This window comes from Branchiostoma belcheri, unplaced genomic scaffold (genome assembly GCF_001625305.1).
Source record: "Branchiostoma belcheri isolate BF01 breed outbred unplaced genomic scaffold, Haploidv18h27 scaffold562, whole genome shotgun sequence".
NCBI classification, from domain to species: domain Eukaryota; kingdom Metazoa; phylum Chordata; class Leptocardii; order Amphioxiformes; family Branchiostomatidae; genus Branchiostoma; species Branchiostoma belcheri.
This window is the reverse complement of record NW_017804201.1, coordinates 11,381-27,724: the sequence shown is the minus strand read 5'-3', so window position 1 is coordinate 27,724 and position 16,344 is coordinate 11,381. Positions and strand designations below refer to the sequence as shown.

Here is a 16,344-nt window from a genome sequence, read left to right as displayed (position 1 = left end):
GGATTCATCTTTGGGCTTGTTTCTGTTTGGGTTTTAAATACCCGAAGTATGGAATACTGATGCAAATGTGCTAATGTGGGGCAGTTTGTGTTAATTTCACAAAGATTGCCTTATTCAGAATATTCCAGTTTTCTCATTCTGAAATTGCATAGGGTGCCTTTAAAACCTAATGCCAAATGTGTGTATGTGCCCTCAACTACTAGAAGCTATAAAAGGGACAAAGCTTAAGTGTAGGCTTAACTCAACAAAGTAGTTATAAAACAGACGAAAGTTGTTAATATCCTACCAAAATGAGCACGATATAGTTGTAGAATCTATCCTATATTGCTACTAAAGTGTAAAAGTTACTTGTAGCACAGAAGCCGCGTGCCCTCAAACTAGCTTTAAAAGGAACAGGCTTTACAAAGCACATGTAAGTATCTAGGATAAACTCAGCCACTGACGTACAAAATAGACCGACTATTCCATCAAAACTGACAGCTCCTAGCCGTAAACAGAGTTGTGGCAGCTTTTCGAGGCCATTACATGGTTATTTTTGTTGACCTGCCGTTGCTTAAGGCAGTTGTTACGATGTAATGATGAGTCGGTGTGACGCTTCCCTTGCTAATTAGCTCCGTCCTATTCCAGCCACATCCCGGCTGTACCATTGTTATACTGCCCCGTGACCGTACCGGACAACCGAGGCCCCCGTCTGGCTGGGTTTAGCACCCGAGCGTAGTAATCTCATTTAGGGTGATGCATGTGGCCGCTTTATCTGCCACTAACCAAGGTTATTCCACTGTCTGGATTGTAAAGATACGTTGTTTGATTAATGGGGGGGAGGCGAGCGGGTTTCTCACCCCAACTCCGCACAGTGTTAGGCCATAAATCAACATTTTGTCTATCTCTCTTTCCTCGTTTTGCAGCGTGTCAGAGGAAAGCTTATCAGGACCACGGCCGACCCGCAGCAGCCAACTCAGGTATGAACTGCGCGTGCGCGTCGGCCGCGGTCCGCTCATTTGCATATCACGCCATTTCCTCGGGTCGCCCCCAGTATGGTAATTTATGCAGGGAATGACAGGATATGCAAAGACGGGGGCATGGGAGGAGAGATGATGGATGTATCTTGTCTTTTCTTCTGAGTAAGACCTAATTCGATCTACACGTCTCAGTAACTGTTTCTTTATGGGTGCTCGGGAATTAGGTCCCGCGTTCCACACCGCAGGGTCAGAAGTTTAAAGGACGACTTTTCAGAGGTTAAATCAGTCATGGTGACACCTGTACTTTAGAGAGGCAAACCTTTTTATAATCAACCATTACTAGACTAGTAAATGCCTTCAGAAATAATGTTTTCTCTATTTTGTGGTTCTAGATGCAGCGAAAGCTGTCGACGCCAGAGAAAAGAAGAAAATAATCGCTCCTCCCGTCTCTATTACAGTTTCAGAAAGACCCATGCGGGGCAGATCCTTCTAAACCAAGAGGCTACTTCCCTCACATCACGTCAAAAATCCATCATTTTTACGTGTTGACGGCTGTCTTTTTGTTTCCGCCGATGCCACGCGCTCTTCAAGTACAGGTTTCACTCGTGTCCGCTAAACCATCGGGCATAAACAATTCACCGTTTGGTTAGGGACATGTCTGCATCAATTTGTGCGACAGTCCATCATTACTGTACACCTGAAAAGCTGCACCTGGCAAAGGTCTGACTCAGATCCTAACAAAGCGTTTCATTGTTCATTTTTTAAAACCTCTCAAACTGGTGATTTATCCTTTGGCTAACTTGGAGTTCTTTTGTTGTGTTTTGAACAGCGTGTAGGCGGAGAGAATCTGCGAAACAGTTTGCTAAATGAGCGTTTATTTGTTCATTTTTTAAACCTTGCAGTCTGTTACTCAAGCAACTGGATAGATTTTGCAGTCTGTGCTTTATCCTTTGGCTAACTTCGAGTTCTTTTCTTGTGTCTTTAAAACAGCGTGTAAGCGGAAAGAACAAGAAGATTCAAACCCGTTTGCTAAATGAGAGTTTCATTGTCCATTGTTGCAGTCTGGGATTTATCTTTCGACTAACATGGTGTTCTTTTTTTTTGTTTTTTTCTTAAACAGCGTGTAAGCGGAAAGAACAAGAAGCTGCGAAGCCGCCCGAGCAGAAAGGTCCGAAGAAGCCCCGGCTAGTGTTCACTGACCTGCAGCGGCGGACGCTGCACGCCATCTTCAAGGAGAACAAGAGGCCTTCTAAGGAGATGCAGGCGCAGATCGCCAAGCAGCTGGGCCTCGATCTGAGTACCGTCTGCAACTTCTTCATGAACGCTAGGCGGCGCTCGCAGGACAAGTGGCAGGAGGACGAAGGGAAGAGCGCGGGCTCCTCAAGCAACGGCTCCACACCGACTAGCTGTACGAAATAGAGCCATCTGCAAGCCTGCTCACCCCTGTTCTTTCGGAATGGATCAATCCAGTTTGGTAGTTGAGCCGAACGATGTGGAACAAGCTACTACTTGATAAGGGGAGACCAGGCTTACAGACGTCATTTCCAACAAAGTGTGACCCTCAAAGCCACACACCTTCCTTTTTGACATGCATAATCATGTGATCTTCTGCGCAAGGTATTGTGGGTGAAGACGTTATGCAAATGTATGCAAATGAGCCACTTACCAATCACTGGCCATCCTCTGCTTATGGTGTTCAGAAGTAGCTACGGTCAAACGCGAAAAAAAAACGAGGCAAAAGGGCAAGGCATTCCCATCACCTTCTTTCCTCCTTATTTTCTCATCCAATCAAGAAGTGATTTAGAATTTGAAATAGCCAATGGGTGTACAGATAAGTTGTCTTCCATGTTTCATGCTGCTTGAACGGATTTAGTATCGCTTACGCCATTGGCTGAAAACTCATCATGCTCATTCTACGTTTGCCGACATTTTGCATAACGACTTCACCACAAGAGCAAGTTTGACGGGAGAAGCCAGGGAAACCTTAACGTTCCCTCGTGAACTGTGTAATTGCTAGGGTACATTCTAACATGTGCCTATACCCTGAGGCATGACGGGAGTTTTGCCTTGATAATTATGTCGATCTAGAATTAAGCTTTAAACTTAAGCCAAATATCCTAGTGCTGAGGAGGGCTCTGAGTTGGAAAAGTAGAGGTTTTTGAACCACTGAAGACAGGATGAGAAAAAAGCTAGTACACAAAACGTCATTCCCAGGCATGTACAGATTTGGTAAGAGAAGCTCTCGCGAGAAATAGTGGGGACGAGAGCAGGCCCAGAAAGCTCAAGTCACGCAAGATATCGCGAGATTTCCACGACGATACCACTCAACTTACACCCGAAGGGAACAGACCCGATACACCATATTATCTGACACCCCTGCATTAATATTGGTTCGTCCCATCCGTAGATTCTACCAAAAGTAACATGGGGCGCACCATATAGGTGCAGGGGTGTTTTGCTATTCTTAGAAACACAACTTCTGTTCCGCAATCCGTTTTCCATTTGCCACATGACAATCAACAGGCTTGAACCACGACAGTCAACAACAACTCATCCTTCATAAATCCAAATCCCATGCAAGAAACACTTTCAAAGATACGCCCTACTTTGCGCTAACCCAGCCGACCAAGCTTTGGAGTTCGGACGTTCCCTTAGACAGTTTGGGCAGCCTAGGTTAGCGCCACAGATCTCCAACATAATTAGAACTACTACCTCAGCAATCTCTCTACTTTGTACAACCAAACTATACCAAAGATTGCTTAGTAATCGTTGTGGAATCGTTACGTAGTCTCGTAAAATGTGCACAGATAGTTTCCTTGCGTCTTACCAATCATGGCTTGGCATATTTTGCAAGAAAATTTTTAGATCAATAATATGTATTTTTTCGATGTGTTGATGTTGATATGCTGGCTATACTTTAAAGTGGTGTGAAATACTAAGGTGTTATAAAATGATGATTTCATGTACATTCCAGATGGAAATATGCAGGAGTCGGGCTATACTTAACTGTTGAGTGTAAAAACTTATAAATCATATCTTGTAAAGTTAACATTTTTGTGTAATGACGAACTTCGCTTTTAGTCGAATCCAAAGAGTTTGCATCATGTTAGCGCTTTCGGATGACACCTACCTTTCCGTTAGTAAGTTTTGTCCGTCCAGCTGTTTTGTCCGGAGTCAAATTGTTTCTGGTGTTGGCAGGTCACTTCATTGACCTTGAAATTGCCAAATGTGGAAAAAGAAGAACACGTCTATGTTTTGTTGCAGATCCAGACAGCTACTAAGATTTAGTTAAGATAGACATGGCGGGCGGCTCTGTAATACATTGTATTGTATTGGGATTGGCAACACACCAATTCTCGGACAGGTCGTTGCGAGATCTCACGAGAACCGCACGAGATCTCGTGAGAACGATACGAGATCTCGCGAGAACGCGTCCGCCAATCGGAGTCCACAATGCAGACTGACGGGGACCTTTTTCCATGACTTGTGTTATTGTGACCGTTGTTTTTTTTTTTTAAACGTTGTTTTGACGGCCACACTGGTGTGGTTTGCCGTGATTCGTCTTGTCAACAGCCTTGAGTTTATACATTACGGCACCGATTCGATCGGCCATCTTGAAAAACAAAATGGCGTACAGCGGTGCTGTACAATACATACCAAAGATTTTAATTAAGGGATGCAAGTGAATGTCAACCAAAGATAATGCCAAATGATGAGAAAAAAACTGACAATAACACACTGCACAAAGACACACCTACACACCACTCTTCCGTCTGACAATATACCTCAATCATATCACAACAAGAATATAAAAACCATGCAACACATGGAACTGCTCTGTGGAAACCTAAGTCGAAATTTCAGTCTTCTGTGCTGTGTAAAACAGTCTGTCCGGACGAATTCACTTGTTTCAGAGGCAGGGGTAGAAAAATTTTCAACCAATTTCTGATCTTCCATTCCAACGTCTGTAAAAACTATGCTGTGTGATTTCTTTGGGTTGTTGTTCTCACACCCCTCGCCTACTAGTGAGTTGGTTCCGTCCAAAGATCTTGTAGCATTGGTTTTGATTGGTCGCCCGCTTCTGCACTGTCTGGATTATTACGTTATTGATTCCTTATATGGTATAATTAACTTAGCAATTAGTGCAATTCTTATCAACAGGGTCAAATGATATTGTTGTCGTGTCTATTGTTAACAGATTGTAAGTATTGTTCACATTTCTTCAAGTACTAGATTGTAATATATTTCCCCAAAGATGGCCAAAGGTCTTGTTTTTGGATGTAATAATTCCAGTGACACTCGTGAATTTTGTGTTCAGAGCGAAGAAAAAAAGATGTTTTGTTAAAACCTGTAAGTAATGTATACAAAATTATTGAGATAAGAAAAACTAGGGTAAACTATAGTTAGTGTCGAATCAATAATATATTGACCATGAAGGAAGAGTGAGGTTAGGGGAAAGATGATGTACAAAGACTCCAGATTGTTGGGACAATGATGTGAACGATAGATAAGTTGAAACTATAAGATACGGATGACTATTGGTACACTGAAGAATACAAGAAGAACGTATACAGTATGATACAAAATATGTAAGACTAAGGCTCCAAGGTGGCAAACGTAGTTGGATAGAATATGCACATCAATTATGCTTCACAGATGGAAACAAGACAACAAAGGTTAGCACTTACAGTATGCCTTACAATGATAAGTTTGCAAACAAAAAATGTAAATTGTATATAGATAGGGGAGGGTGGAAGGTAATGTAAAAAGTGTGCAATACATTGTAGAATGAACGTTGGAAGGGTCAAAGGTCAGGGGTCGGAGGGCAAGCAATAACCCAAAGTTACTCTTAGGTACGCATGCACTGGCAAAAACAATCCTTACGAGAGAAAAACCAACTTTGTACTTTATAGATTCCACCCCGTACCTACTCACTGCGGTTACCCATAATTCTGTGCAGTATATGAGAATGGGGTAAAGCCGCGGGGCAGGTCGGGATCGCCTTCTTGCCAACATGAATGTAGCATTACGGCTAGAGTGACCGGTAGAGGCACCTCGCTAGCTTGCTCGCATGGCCCCTAGAGTACAGTCGCATTTAGACGCTTGTGCAATGCTTCTTCTATACATAGAGGTAGGTTAGACTTAGTAGTTTTTGCTCCCTTGTCCTTTTGGCGGCATTCAGACCTGGCGCCGCCAGTCTGAAGATCGCAGGAGAACGCAAAGAAAAGGGACAGGAGTTTTAGTGTAGAGCTTTAAGCCGCATATCCCTAGTGCAAGTGCGCCCTATGTAGGCTATCATCAAATGATAGGCTGTACATTTTTAGGAATATCTGCAATAAATACATTTTTCAAAAGCCACACGTGGACTGCCTTGTCTTATGAATGACTTCCTTCATTGCAAATGCCATCGTAAGTTAGAAGTTATGATATTAGAACATTATAAGAAGAAATCGTCTTCAAACTCATTATTAGTGATTCTAGTATGTCAACAGTCTAACAGTCTATCTCAAGTATACCTCTAGAGTATAGAACCTCTCTTGAATTCATAAATAATAAACTTTACGGACGTTTGGAACTCCTAACAGAAACTTAAGATATGTAGGTAGATAGATAGATACATAGACAGATACGTATACTAGTATAATATAATAGTAGATAGCATATATGCCGAATTCCCCCGGCGTACTTGTATTTTCTAAGCTCCCGAATGCACGTAGAAAGAAAACTATTATTACTACGTGAATGTGAGTCAAAATGGAGACAATTCCTCGAGAACTCCATTTTGGAAGAACATAAAAGAGAATGTCTTTGCCATTGAAACGTAAAACATCTCCATACAAAATCATTAATTTCCTTACCATTATAAAAGAACTAAAATTGTCCATATACATAAACCAAAACAAGCATAAAGCAGCAAATCTATTCAACCATCAAGGAAGCATATATCCTTCAAACTGTCAAACATTGCGCCAAAAAGCAGTTACTCAAGCAACTGGATATGATTTTGGAAACGGTAAAAAAAGTCATTAAAAAATCATATCCAGTTGCTTGAGTAACTGCTTTTTGGCGTATCGTATTACCTGGATGTCTAACCTTCATCGACATGTCAAACAAGTGTCCTCACATAACAGAATAACTTTTAGTTCATCATACATCTTACGTGTATGATATATATGTTATAGTTAGTATCTTATAGGGTTGTCCAGCCAAATATTACATTTGCTCACTTTTTCTCATATGTGTTGTCTAGTCCTAGCGCTAACCCTAACCCTAACCCTAACCTAGTCCAGCCGTTAGTTGACGCAAACTTTAAATTTTGAAGGACAAACCCTAAATGTGGGCTATTTCTACCTACGCCCATCTAGAAGTCTGGAAGAAGTGCAGAGAAAAGTACTTAAAGGAGACATTACGAAACCCAGCCTAATGTAGTACAGCTAAACCGCCCAGGAGGACCAGTACCATTATAAGAGATTGGGGTTAATCTGGGACCAATTTTGTCCCTTTGGAAATGTGTTTGCCCCGCATTTACCGGGAAGAACGGAAAGGCACCATGCGACGGTGATGTTGTTGTTGTCGCTATGTTACTCTCATTTTGGCTTTGGACTTAGGCCACAGCAAGTAAATTTTATGGATGACATCCTCCGCAGACTCCAAATCTAAAGAGAGCGGGCGAAAAAGAAACAAGGTGTACAAAGGTGTACATGATGTACAAAATGACTAATAAACTGGTGGATGTCCCAACTACTAAGTACCTAATACCAGCCCAGAAGAGAACAAGAAATAGCCACGCATTCAAGTACCAGAGTTATCAACCAAGGATTGAGGTGTTCAAGAATTCATTCTTTCCTAGAACTATCGCAGAGTGGAACTCACTGTCACCAAGTACAGTAGGGGCATTGTCAATAGATAGCTTTAAACAATGTCTAGAGCTAGAAGTTCAAGGGTTAGGTGTAACAAGTCGATCGGTGTAATATAGCCAGCTGCCGCCGCGCCGCGTGCCTGCGAAGCTGGTGTGTTACGCCGAAAGGCGGTTATACCGGCTATACAGATACAGATACAGATACAGAAGGCGGGCCGAAAAAAACAAGGTTCTTACATTTCAAAATTTTGGCTCAATCATTGTACAAATAATTTTGATTCAGTGGGAACATCATATATACACAGCCAGCATCACATATCACTGCATCAAAGTTAGAAACAAATTATTAAATAAGAGCCTTTTCTTGTCTCCTCTCTTTATAGTTATCTGCCATCCACCTACCGGCATGGCAACAGACATCTTTGCCCATTTTCGGCATGGTGACCACTGTAAGAAGGCAACAAAATATTTTTTTTTCAAAATCAGGTGAAAATTAATGCACGCGCTGATGTCATCCATAAAAATTACTTGCTGTGGCCTTAATATAGTCTACGGAGATTTCAGACTTTCGGGAAGTATTTTTGGTCTTGATGACCTGAAGGTTCACAGACGTCCGGGAAGTGGTTAGGGGTTTCGTGAATGTACTCTAGAGGGTCGTACGTATACAGTTTTTTACACTTAAACTGACAGGCTAGATATTTGTCAAAATACACTGAGCAGCACAGTTTTCGTTCTACATGTCCTGGACTGGTGATACTCTGATGTGGTTGAGTTACTACCGTTGTCTAATGAACTTTGCTCATTATGTACTTCTTTCTTAAACTTCTCCTCATTGTTGTTACTACCTTGTTTGCTTTTTTGTTGATGTTACTTTTATTTGTATGTGTGTGGAGGGGTCCTAGATAAGTTATTACTTTTACCCAGTCCTCAAAGAACACATATGAATAAATAAAATAAAATAAATAATGACACTTGGGCAAAGGTAATAACTTACTTATCAAGGTTCTGTCCTCACACAAATAAAGGTGACATCAACAAAAACAACGTACTAAAAACAAAGAGAAAAGAATGAAGTACATAAAGAACTTCATTCAAAGTGTGACTGATCAGTACAAAGCGTGACCCATCGGCACAGATGCCTCTTCTTTATGTTTTGTTTAGTATATGATGTGGTGTAATTGTTTAATATGTGTATTTTTTCGTATGCCCATTATAGATCATTTAGATTACTTGTAATTTTAATTGTACAATGGGTCTACAGACCATTGAATTGTCAGAACAACATAATTCAGACTGAGAATATTGTGTGCGTGCTGTTTGAATAAAGACTGAATTGAATTGAAACTTTGCTCCACCCCTCCCACCTGGTCCCCAGAGCCGGTACTCTTCTAGCCCTTCAGCAGTACTTCCTAGTGGACCAACTCGCCTGGTATGTTGTCTATTTGACAAATTTCTACTCTTTCTATGTTCTGTCTACTTGTCCTAGTTGTTACTGAACTTTGCTGCACCTCGCCCCCTCCCTACCTGGTCCCCAGAGCCGGTGCTCTTCTGGCCCTTCAGCGCCCCGTAAACCCGCGGCCACATCAGCTGTATCGGACTCATCCTCCCAGACACCTCCCTAATCTTCGCCCGGCTATTTGCACAGTTACTTGCGGTGCTCGCTAAATGCCCGCTAGCGCCCGCCCAGCTTTTCTGGGATTCCGTGTGGCGGGAAGAGGGATTCCAGAGTCGTAAAACTGCCATAACACGCCATTAGGCCGGTCGTAATGACCACCGGGCGGCGGCGGGAGCCTTGCCGAAAACGCCGACGCCAGAACTCCAGTCTTACGGTAAAGAGGGCACCCCACATAAGGCGGCGGTTGGAATAACTAAAATGTGCTCATCAGATTTCCCGGTGAAGTAAAACAAAGCTGGGGTGAGCCTGGTAAAGCTCGCTAATTGTAGCAGCTACATGTGTTCTTCGTTAATATAGTCTACGGGGTCGACTCTTAAAAACCCAGGCGTACACTAAATGGGGAGCTCGCTTGATCCTCGTGGTCATGACATATGGACTGTGCTCGGAAAGTCCAGGAAGTGGAGGTGAGAAAATGTTTGGAATGGTGATCCTGGTGCGGAAATAGGCAGGAGAAATGTATTGTTAGTTGATAGAATAGAATTGCGTGCTTTATGTATGGTGTATGTGAACGGCCGACAGAAAGCCATATGCCGGCAATCTTGCCAATTGCCCGGAGGTGGTGCTATTGTGGTGTCGCCTTAGCCGTTTATTCATGAGGAGGGACCGCATGCAGAAACTCTGAACACAATGGCTCCTAGATATCCAGAAAAAAAACGATAGACTTACTACGACCTAAAACAGAAGTCCTACAATTAGTCTAGAACAGACTATCCTGGATAGCATATATCCAACCGTATGGCTGGCTAACTCATCTAGCCTTTAGCAGGCTTCAGAAATGGCTGATAGGAGTACAAATTGGCCAAGGAAACTGATAACATGCCAGGGGAGTTGGTCCCCTGAAAAAAAACCGCCGACTCAGTTTGGAACCAAACATACAAACCTAGCGTAAATGAGCGCCTCCCAAAACAATATTTCTATCCCGAAAGTAAAAACAACACTGTATTCTGAGCTTGAAAAGTCATAAACTAGAAACTTTTTCCACACAAACTCTTAAGCCCTGGTCCTAGACAGACAGACTAGCCATTTAGGTTATCTCCAGCAGTCATGTTGTTCATGTCTCGTGATGGCATTCATAGGATAGAAAAGGTAAAGGTCTCAAAGCCTTTTTGAGGCCGTGGGGGCAGTGGGTTGGTATCCATTGTCTATTGGGTACCGTAGTGTAAGGCGGAGCCCATCCCTCTCCTTCTACTACTTTAAACCTCCCCATATGAAGTCAGGTACCCATTTTACACCTAAGTGGAGCGAGGAAAGTCCGAAATGCCACGAATCGAACCCGTTACCTGTCGATCCCGTTTCCTAGTAACTGGCCTCCCGGCGCCTTACTCCAATGATATCTATGGCCAAGATGTAAACCAACCTACATTTAACTCCTTGACTTGTAAGATGTTAACCTTGTTGAATAGAATTAATTTTTAAGCAACCATTTGGCCTAAAATTAAGGAGTGTCCATTTGCCCGGGTGGCTAATGGACACTCCTTCGGACAATGGTTATGGCCTCACCGTAAGACCAGCTTAGGCATTAACGAAGGCTATGTATAAAACGAGGATTTACCAACTATTTGTATACCAACATCTTATCTAATTTATCTATTTGTGCTTTCTGAGTCTGTGTGCATCGATTACTCAGTGTATAGTCACAACTTTCCAAATTCTGACAGATGGAAAAGTAACGGCTTTTATACCTCGATGAAGGTTAGACTTACACATCCAGGTAATACGATACGCCAAAAAAGCAGTTACTCAAGCAACTGGATATGATTTTGGAAACAGTCAGACGTTTCAGCTAGTATCCACTAGCTTTCTTCAGTGACTGAGAGACCAGAGGAGAAATGCAGGTTTATAAGCACAAACTATTGACGGCTTTTATAGGTTTTATTGTTTCTTCATCGGAATAGCATGCACCTAAAGCTACTTCTTACACAATTGTGTAGCCCAATGACTAAAGAAACGGAGATGGGCACCGCCCTATACACCAAAAGCTGTGGTGGGAGGGATTTCGACTAAGTAGTCACAACCTTTCGGCGGTATTTTGTTGGACGATGCTCTTTAATTGGGTTTTTGTAGGATTTGCCCACACCAAGGTCGAAGTATTTTCCCGTCGGCTTCGGCCACAAATTGAAATTGAATTCCGTTAAACAATTATACCGAGAACCTCCCCAGCCTTCATGCACTGAATATCTTATCCCAAAAAATCGGTCATAAGTTTTTCTCTTTTTTTTTTATTCCTCAAAACTCTTGGAAGAAATCGAACTTAGATGGTTGGAATATGGCACTTTCAAAAAGTGGCAAAAAGTCTTCCTGTCAAAAAATGTATTTTTGTTACAACAGATATTGGTATTATTTTAGAAGACAATACAGGTAATTTCTAACTTAATTTTGAGGGGAATAGCATTTCAACTATGCATGTATCCCATGGATATGCCGTTTATCTCTATTCTATTCATGGTGTAACATGTTCTTAGAAGTAGTTTTATCTTTCTTCTGCTTCAATAATCTTATCAACTGCAAACTGCAATGTTATTGGTTGAACTGCTAACTGCAATGCTATCATCGGTTGTACCGTTAATTGTCGAGCTATCATTGGTTGAACTCTTAATGCCAATGCTATAATTGGTTACACCGTTAACTGTCGTGCTATCATTGGTTGAACTGCTAACTGCAATGCTACCATTGGTTGTACCGTTAATTGTCGAGCTATTATTGGTTGAACTCTTAATGCCAATGCTATCATTGGTTGTACCGTTAATTGTCGTGCTATCATTGGTTGAACTGCTAATTGCAATGCTATCATTGGTTGAACTACCATTGCAGTGCTATCATTGGTTGAACTCCTAACCAGAATACTATCATTGGTTAAACTGCTAATTGCAATGTTATCATTGGTAATGTTGAACTGATAATTGCAATGCTATCATTGGTTTAACAGCTAACTACAATATCATTGGTTGAACTTCTAACTGCAATGCTATCAGTGGTAAAACCGTACAATTGCATTGCTATCATTGGTACCGTTTATGCAATGCAATCATTGGTTGAACCGCCAATTCTAATGCTATCATTGGTTGAACCGCTAACTGTAATGCTATCATTGGTTAACTACTAATTATGATTGACAGTCATGATCGGTCCGTAAAACGGTTGCTCGGTTAGTTTCAAATTTCTCTGCAGTCGACGTCATTGGACTCAATGACGTGGTAGAGACTGAGCATTTCCTGTGGGCTGACGTCATAGATGAACGTCATCCGCCGGTACAGGCACGTGTTCTTGGGCTTCATTGGTTGAACCTCTAATTGCAATGCTATCATTGGTTAAATACTAATTATGATTGACAGTCATGTAGAACGGTTGCTCGGTTAGTTTCAAATTTCTCTGCAGTCGACGTCATCGGACTCAATGATGTTGTAGAGACTGAGCATTTCCTGTGGACTGACGTCATAGATGAACGTCATCCGCCGGTACAGGCACGTGTTCTTCGGCTTCTTCATGACCACGAAGCGGTCGTCGTGGATCGGAACCACCCGGAGATACTCCGCCAAAAGTCCCAGGTACACGTCCTCGAACGGAAATGGCGTCATGTGTTCGAAGGCTCGAAATGCCTTCACCATTCTGATGACGACGTCCAATGAGAACATGTATGCTGGGCCTTGTGCGAAGTTCGGAAAGTCGTCCCTTGGATACCTCGCTTCTGAGATGTATCTGGGCTCTGATTGGTCCCTGCTCGGTCGTCCGCCGCGAAGCACGTGACCCATGAAGAGATGCTGCGAGATTTCGTGAGCGTCTCGTGCCCAGGGTGCCAAGACTTTCATGTTGACAAGAACGTTGTCATCCGTTTTGAGAACAAAGCTAGGCACACAACTGCCGTTAGAATACGTACTGTTCACCCACTTAAAACCCAGAGTTACCTTCAGGTTGTCTTCTTCTCTGTGATCTTCAAACTTTCCTTGAAGAATGTCGTTGTACTGCAAAGATTCGTCCACAAGTCTTTCCTCCGTCATGGTGTCTGGCGCCGAACCCATGACGAACACAACCTGCCATTTTACGTTCTCTTCTTCGGTTTTCCCCGCGTTGCTCTGTCCCCACGTACGCCGGATGACCGCGCGCTGTTGGAAACGGTGCGGAGAAGTTTCTACCAACGCGAGGAGGGCGAAGTCCTGACCTTTGCACAGTTCCGTACGAGGGGAGAGAGACCAGGGGGTCGAACCGCCTTGCCCTTCGGTGTACCTGTGCGCGACGTTCGCTCCAACTTCAAGCCCATGTCCGTCATCTTTCATGTGCAAGGCTCGCGCTAGAATAGGGTGTATCTCCGACTCTTCATGTTGTTCTTGGTCCGAACCCTCTCCACTGCGCTTAAACGGGTGCAGGTCCTCCAGTCTGAAACTTCCCTTGGACAAGTAGGACGTGTACAACAGCCACACACCGAGCAGCAGCCACAGTAACACGAACACCAGAACTATAGTCTTCGCCTTCCTCGAGTTTTGCAAAAGAGTACAAACAACGGAGGGAGATATCTGTTTCTCCTTGTAGAGCGGCAGCATGATTTTTGACTTCTGGAAACCTGATTTTAGGTGCGAAGAAGTTTTTGAAACGCAAGTGTGCGCTTGCAGGGTTAGAAAAGTCTAGTGTTGAGGCCGGCGGTCTTGTTGGCGCGTTTGGTCTTTAAATTTGTGAGCTTACATCCCTTAAATCGCGTAGTCTACACACGGTTTAATAGACGTGGGGCTTTTCTATTGGACCTCATTCACACTGAAGTACAACACTAGTACTCCACATCCGGGACCGCACACTGAACATCATGTAGGGGGTATCCATTGCACGAAAATGACTCCTTGATAAATTATGAATATATAATAAACAATAATTAACAGAAACTGGTGTTAACACTTTTGTCTATTGGTTGAATAAATCTAGCCTCTACCAGGCTTCTGAAGCGGCTGGAAAGAGTAGAAACTGGCCAAATAGACAGATAACAGTGGAGTTGGTCCGTTGAAGGCGTAGTTTTCAGGAGGTTCAGATTATTGTGTACTCCTATAGCGGACCAACTCCCCGGGAATGTTATCTGTCTATTTGGCCGATTTCTACATTTTAAAGCAACTTCAAAAGCCTGATAGAGGCTAGATTAAAACTATAGAACTTTTTAAAGCACTGTTGACTGTACAAGTTCTCTTCCCTTATAAACAACACTGAATCTGAAACCCTGGGAATGGTAGTTCCGGCTTTTGGGCAAACAAGAGGTCGGGTCTACTTACTTACTGTGTATACAGACTATTCACACGCCGGGGAGGTTTAACTGTACTTAAATCTGTAAGTTTGGCTTTGTCAGCCGTCTGAGACCGGAGTGCCACGTTTCAAAGGGCTACCTTGGGAACGAGAAGCCACGAGGGCTAATCCATTTCAAAAAACCTAAGGGGTTGTCAGGATGATGTTCTAAAACAAAAGTACTTGGATTTATACTACTTACAAATGTAACTTAATTTTACACCTAACATTCGGTAAGAGTGCATGAGATTTTAGCAGTAATAAAATTGCAAGGGAATTATAGACATCAAACTTGCAAAGTTGTAACATAAATTACTCTTAACCGGTAGTAACCCTTTGATATCAGTATTCTGACCGAAAAGTTACACAAAGTCAAGATAAACTTTGTCTATGGTTGTTGTAGTTTTGGGAGAACAGGGAGTTATAAAAGTTAGAATATTGTCAGTATAAGGCATATAATGGGGACTTACAGTCAGTGGCCCCATGTACTACTAGTATTAGGTCACAGGTGTCTCAGTTAGCACACTTACAATAACCCAACACACTTATTGATAAGTGGAAATGACCCAGTGTGCTTGGCTGACACCGAAAATGCATGGCAGTGCTGCATTGCACTACAACACGCTAGTATTGAAAAGGTGTTTAACACACATGAAAGTTGCCTTGTCTTTACCACCGATATCTTTTACTAAATCAAAATACACTGAAAGACCTAGAGTTTTAAGAATGCCCCCTTAAACTGCAACTAAGGCCACAGCAAGTAAATTTTATGGATGATATCCTCCACAGATTCCAAATCTAATGCGAGCGGGCGGAAAAAAACAAGGCGGGCCGAAAAAAACAAGGTTGTTACATTTTGAAATTTTGACTCAATCATTGTACAAATGGTTTTGATTCAATGGGAACATCACAAATACACAGCCAACATCACATATCACTGCATCAAAGTAAGAAACAAAACATAAAATCAGAGCCTTTTCTTGTCTCCTCTCTTTATAGTTATCTGCCACCCACCTTCCGGCATGGCAACAGACATCTTGACCTATTTTCGGCATGGTGACCACTGTCAGAAGGCAACAAAATTTGTTGTTGTTTTTTTTTCAAAAATCAGGCGAAAATTAATGCGCCCGCGAATGTCATCCATAAAAATTACTTGCTGTGACCTAAGGTATATTTACAACTTCACCAGATAACACTAGCCTGGGTACCATCCTGACTAGTTTACTGTATTTACTGCTGTATTACACATTTTGTAACTTGTGGAGCCCACCATCAGCTGAATTTGCTGCCTGGTGCTCCACCGTGTATTGCTGTTGCAACTTGAATAGAGCTTAAGCTTAAGTTAGTTTATGCCAGCATCGATAGTCGCTACCCACCAACTACACATGTATCAGAGTACATTGTAGTAATAGTAGTAGTAGTAGTATAGTAGTAGTAGTAATAGTAGTAATAGTAGTAGTAGTAGTAGTAGTAGTAGTAGTAGTAGTAGTAGTAGTGGTAGTAGTAGTAGCAGTAGAAGTAGTAGTAGTAATAGTAGTAGTAGTAGTGGTAGTAGTAGTAGTAGTAGTAGTAGTTGCAGTAGTAAGCCTTTATTT

The 16,344-nt window shown here is 42.4% G+C and overlaps 2 protein-coding genes across 2 annotated transcripts; one reads left to right on the top strand and one right to left on the bottom strand.

The window, feature by feature from the left end:
- The first annotated feature begins 204 nt into the window (after positions 1-204).
- Positions 205-2,879, top strand: LOC109481597 (hepatocyte nuclear factor 6-like). The gene is made up of 2 exons (XM_019784183.1): positions 205-959; positions 2,080-2,879. The coding sequence occupies exons 1-2, from the start codon at positions 812-814 to the stop codon at positions 2,376-2,378; spliced, it is 447 nt and encodes a 148-aa protein (XP_019639742.1). The 5' UTR covers positions 205-811; the 3' UTR covers positions 2,379-2,879.
- Positions 2,880-11,668: 8,789 nt separating this feature from the next.
- LOC109481599 (beta-1,3-galactosyltransferase 1-like) lies at positions 11,669-14,177 on the bottom strand. The gene has a single exon (XM_019784185.1). The coding sequence runs from the start codon at positions 14,026-14,028 to the stop codon at positions 12,853-12,855; it is 1,176 nt and encodes a 391-aa protein (XP_019639744.1). The 5' UTR covers positions 14,029-14,177; the 3' UTR covers positions 11,669-12,852.
- Between the last annotated feature and the right edge of the window lie 2,167 nt (positions 14,178-16,344).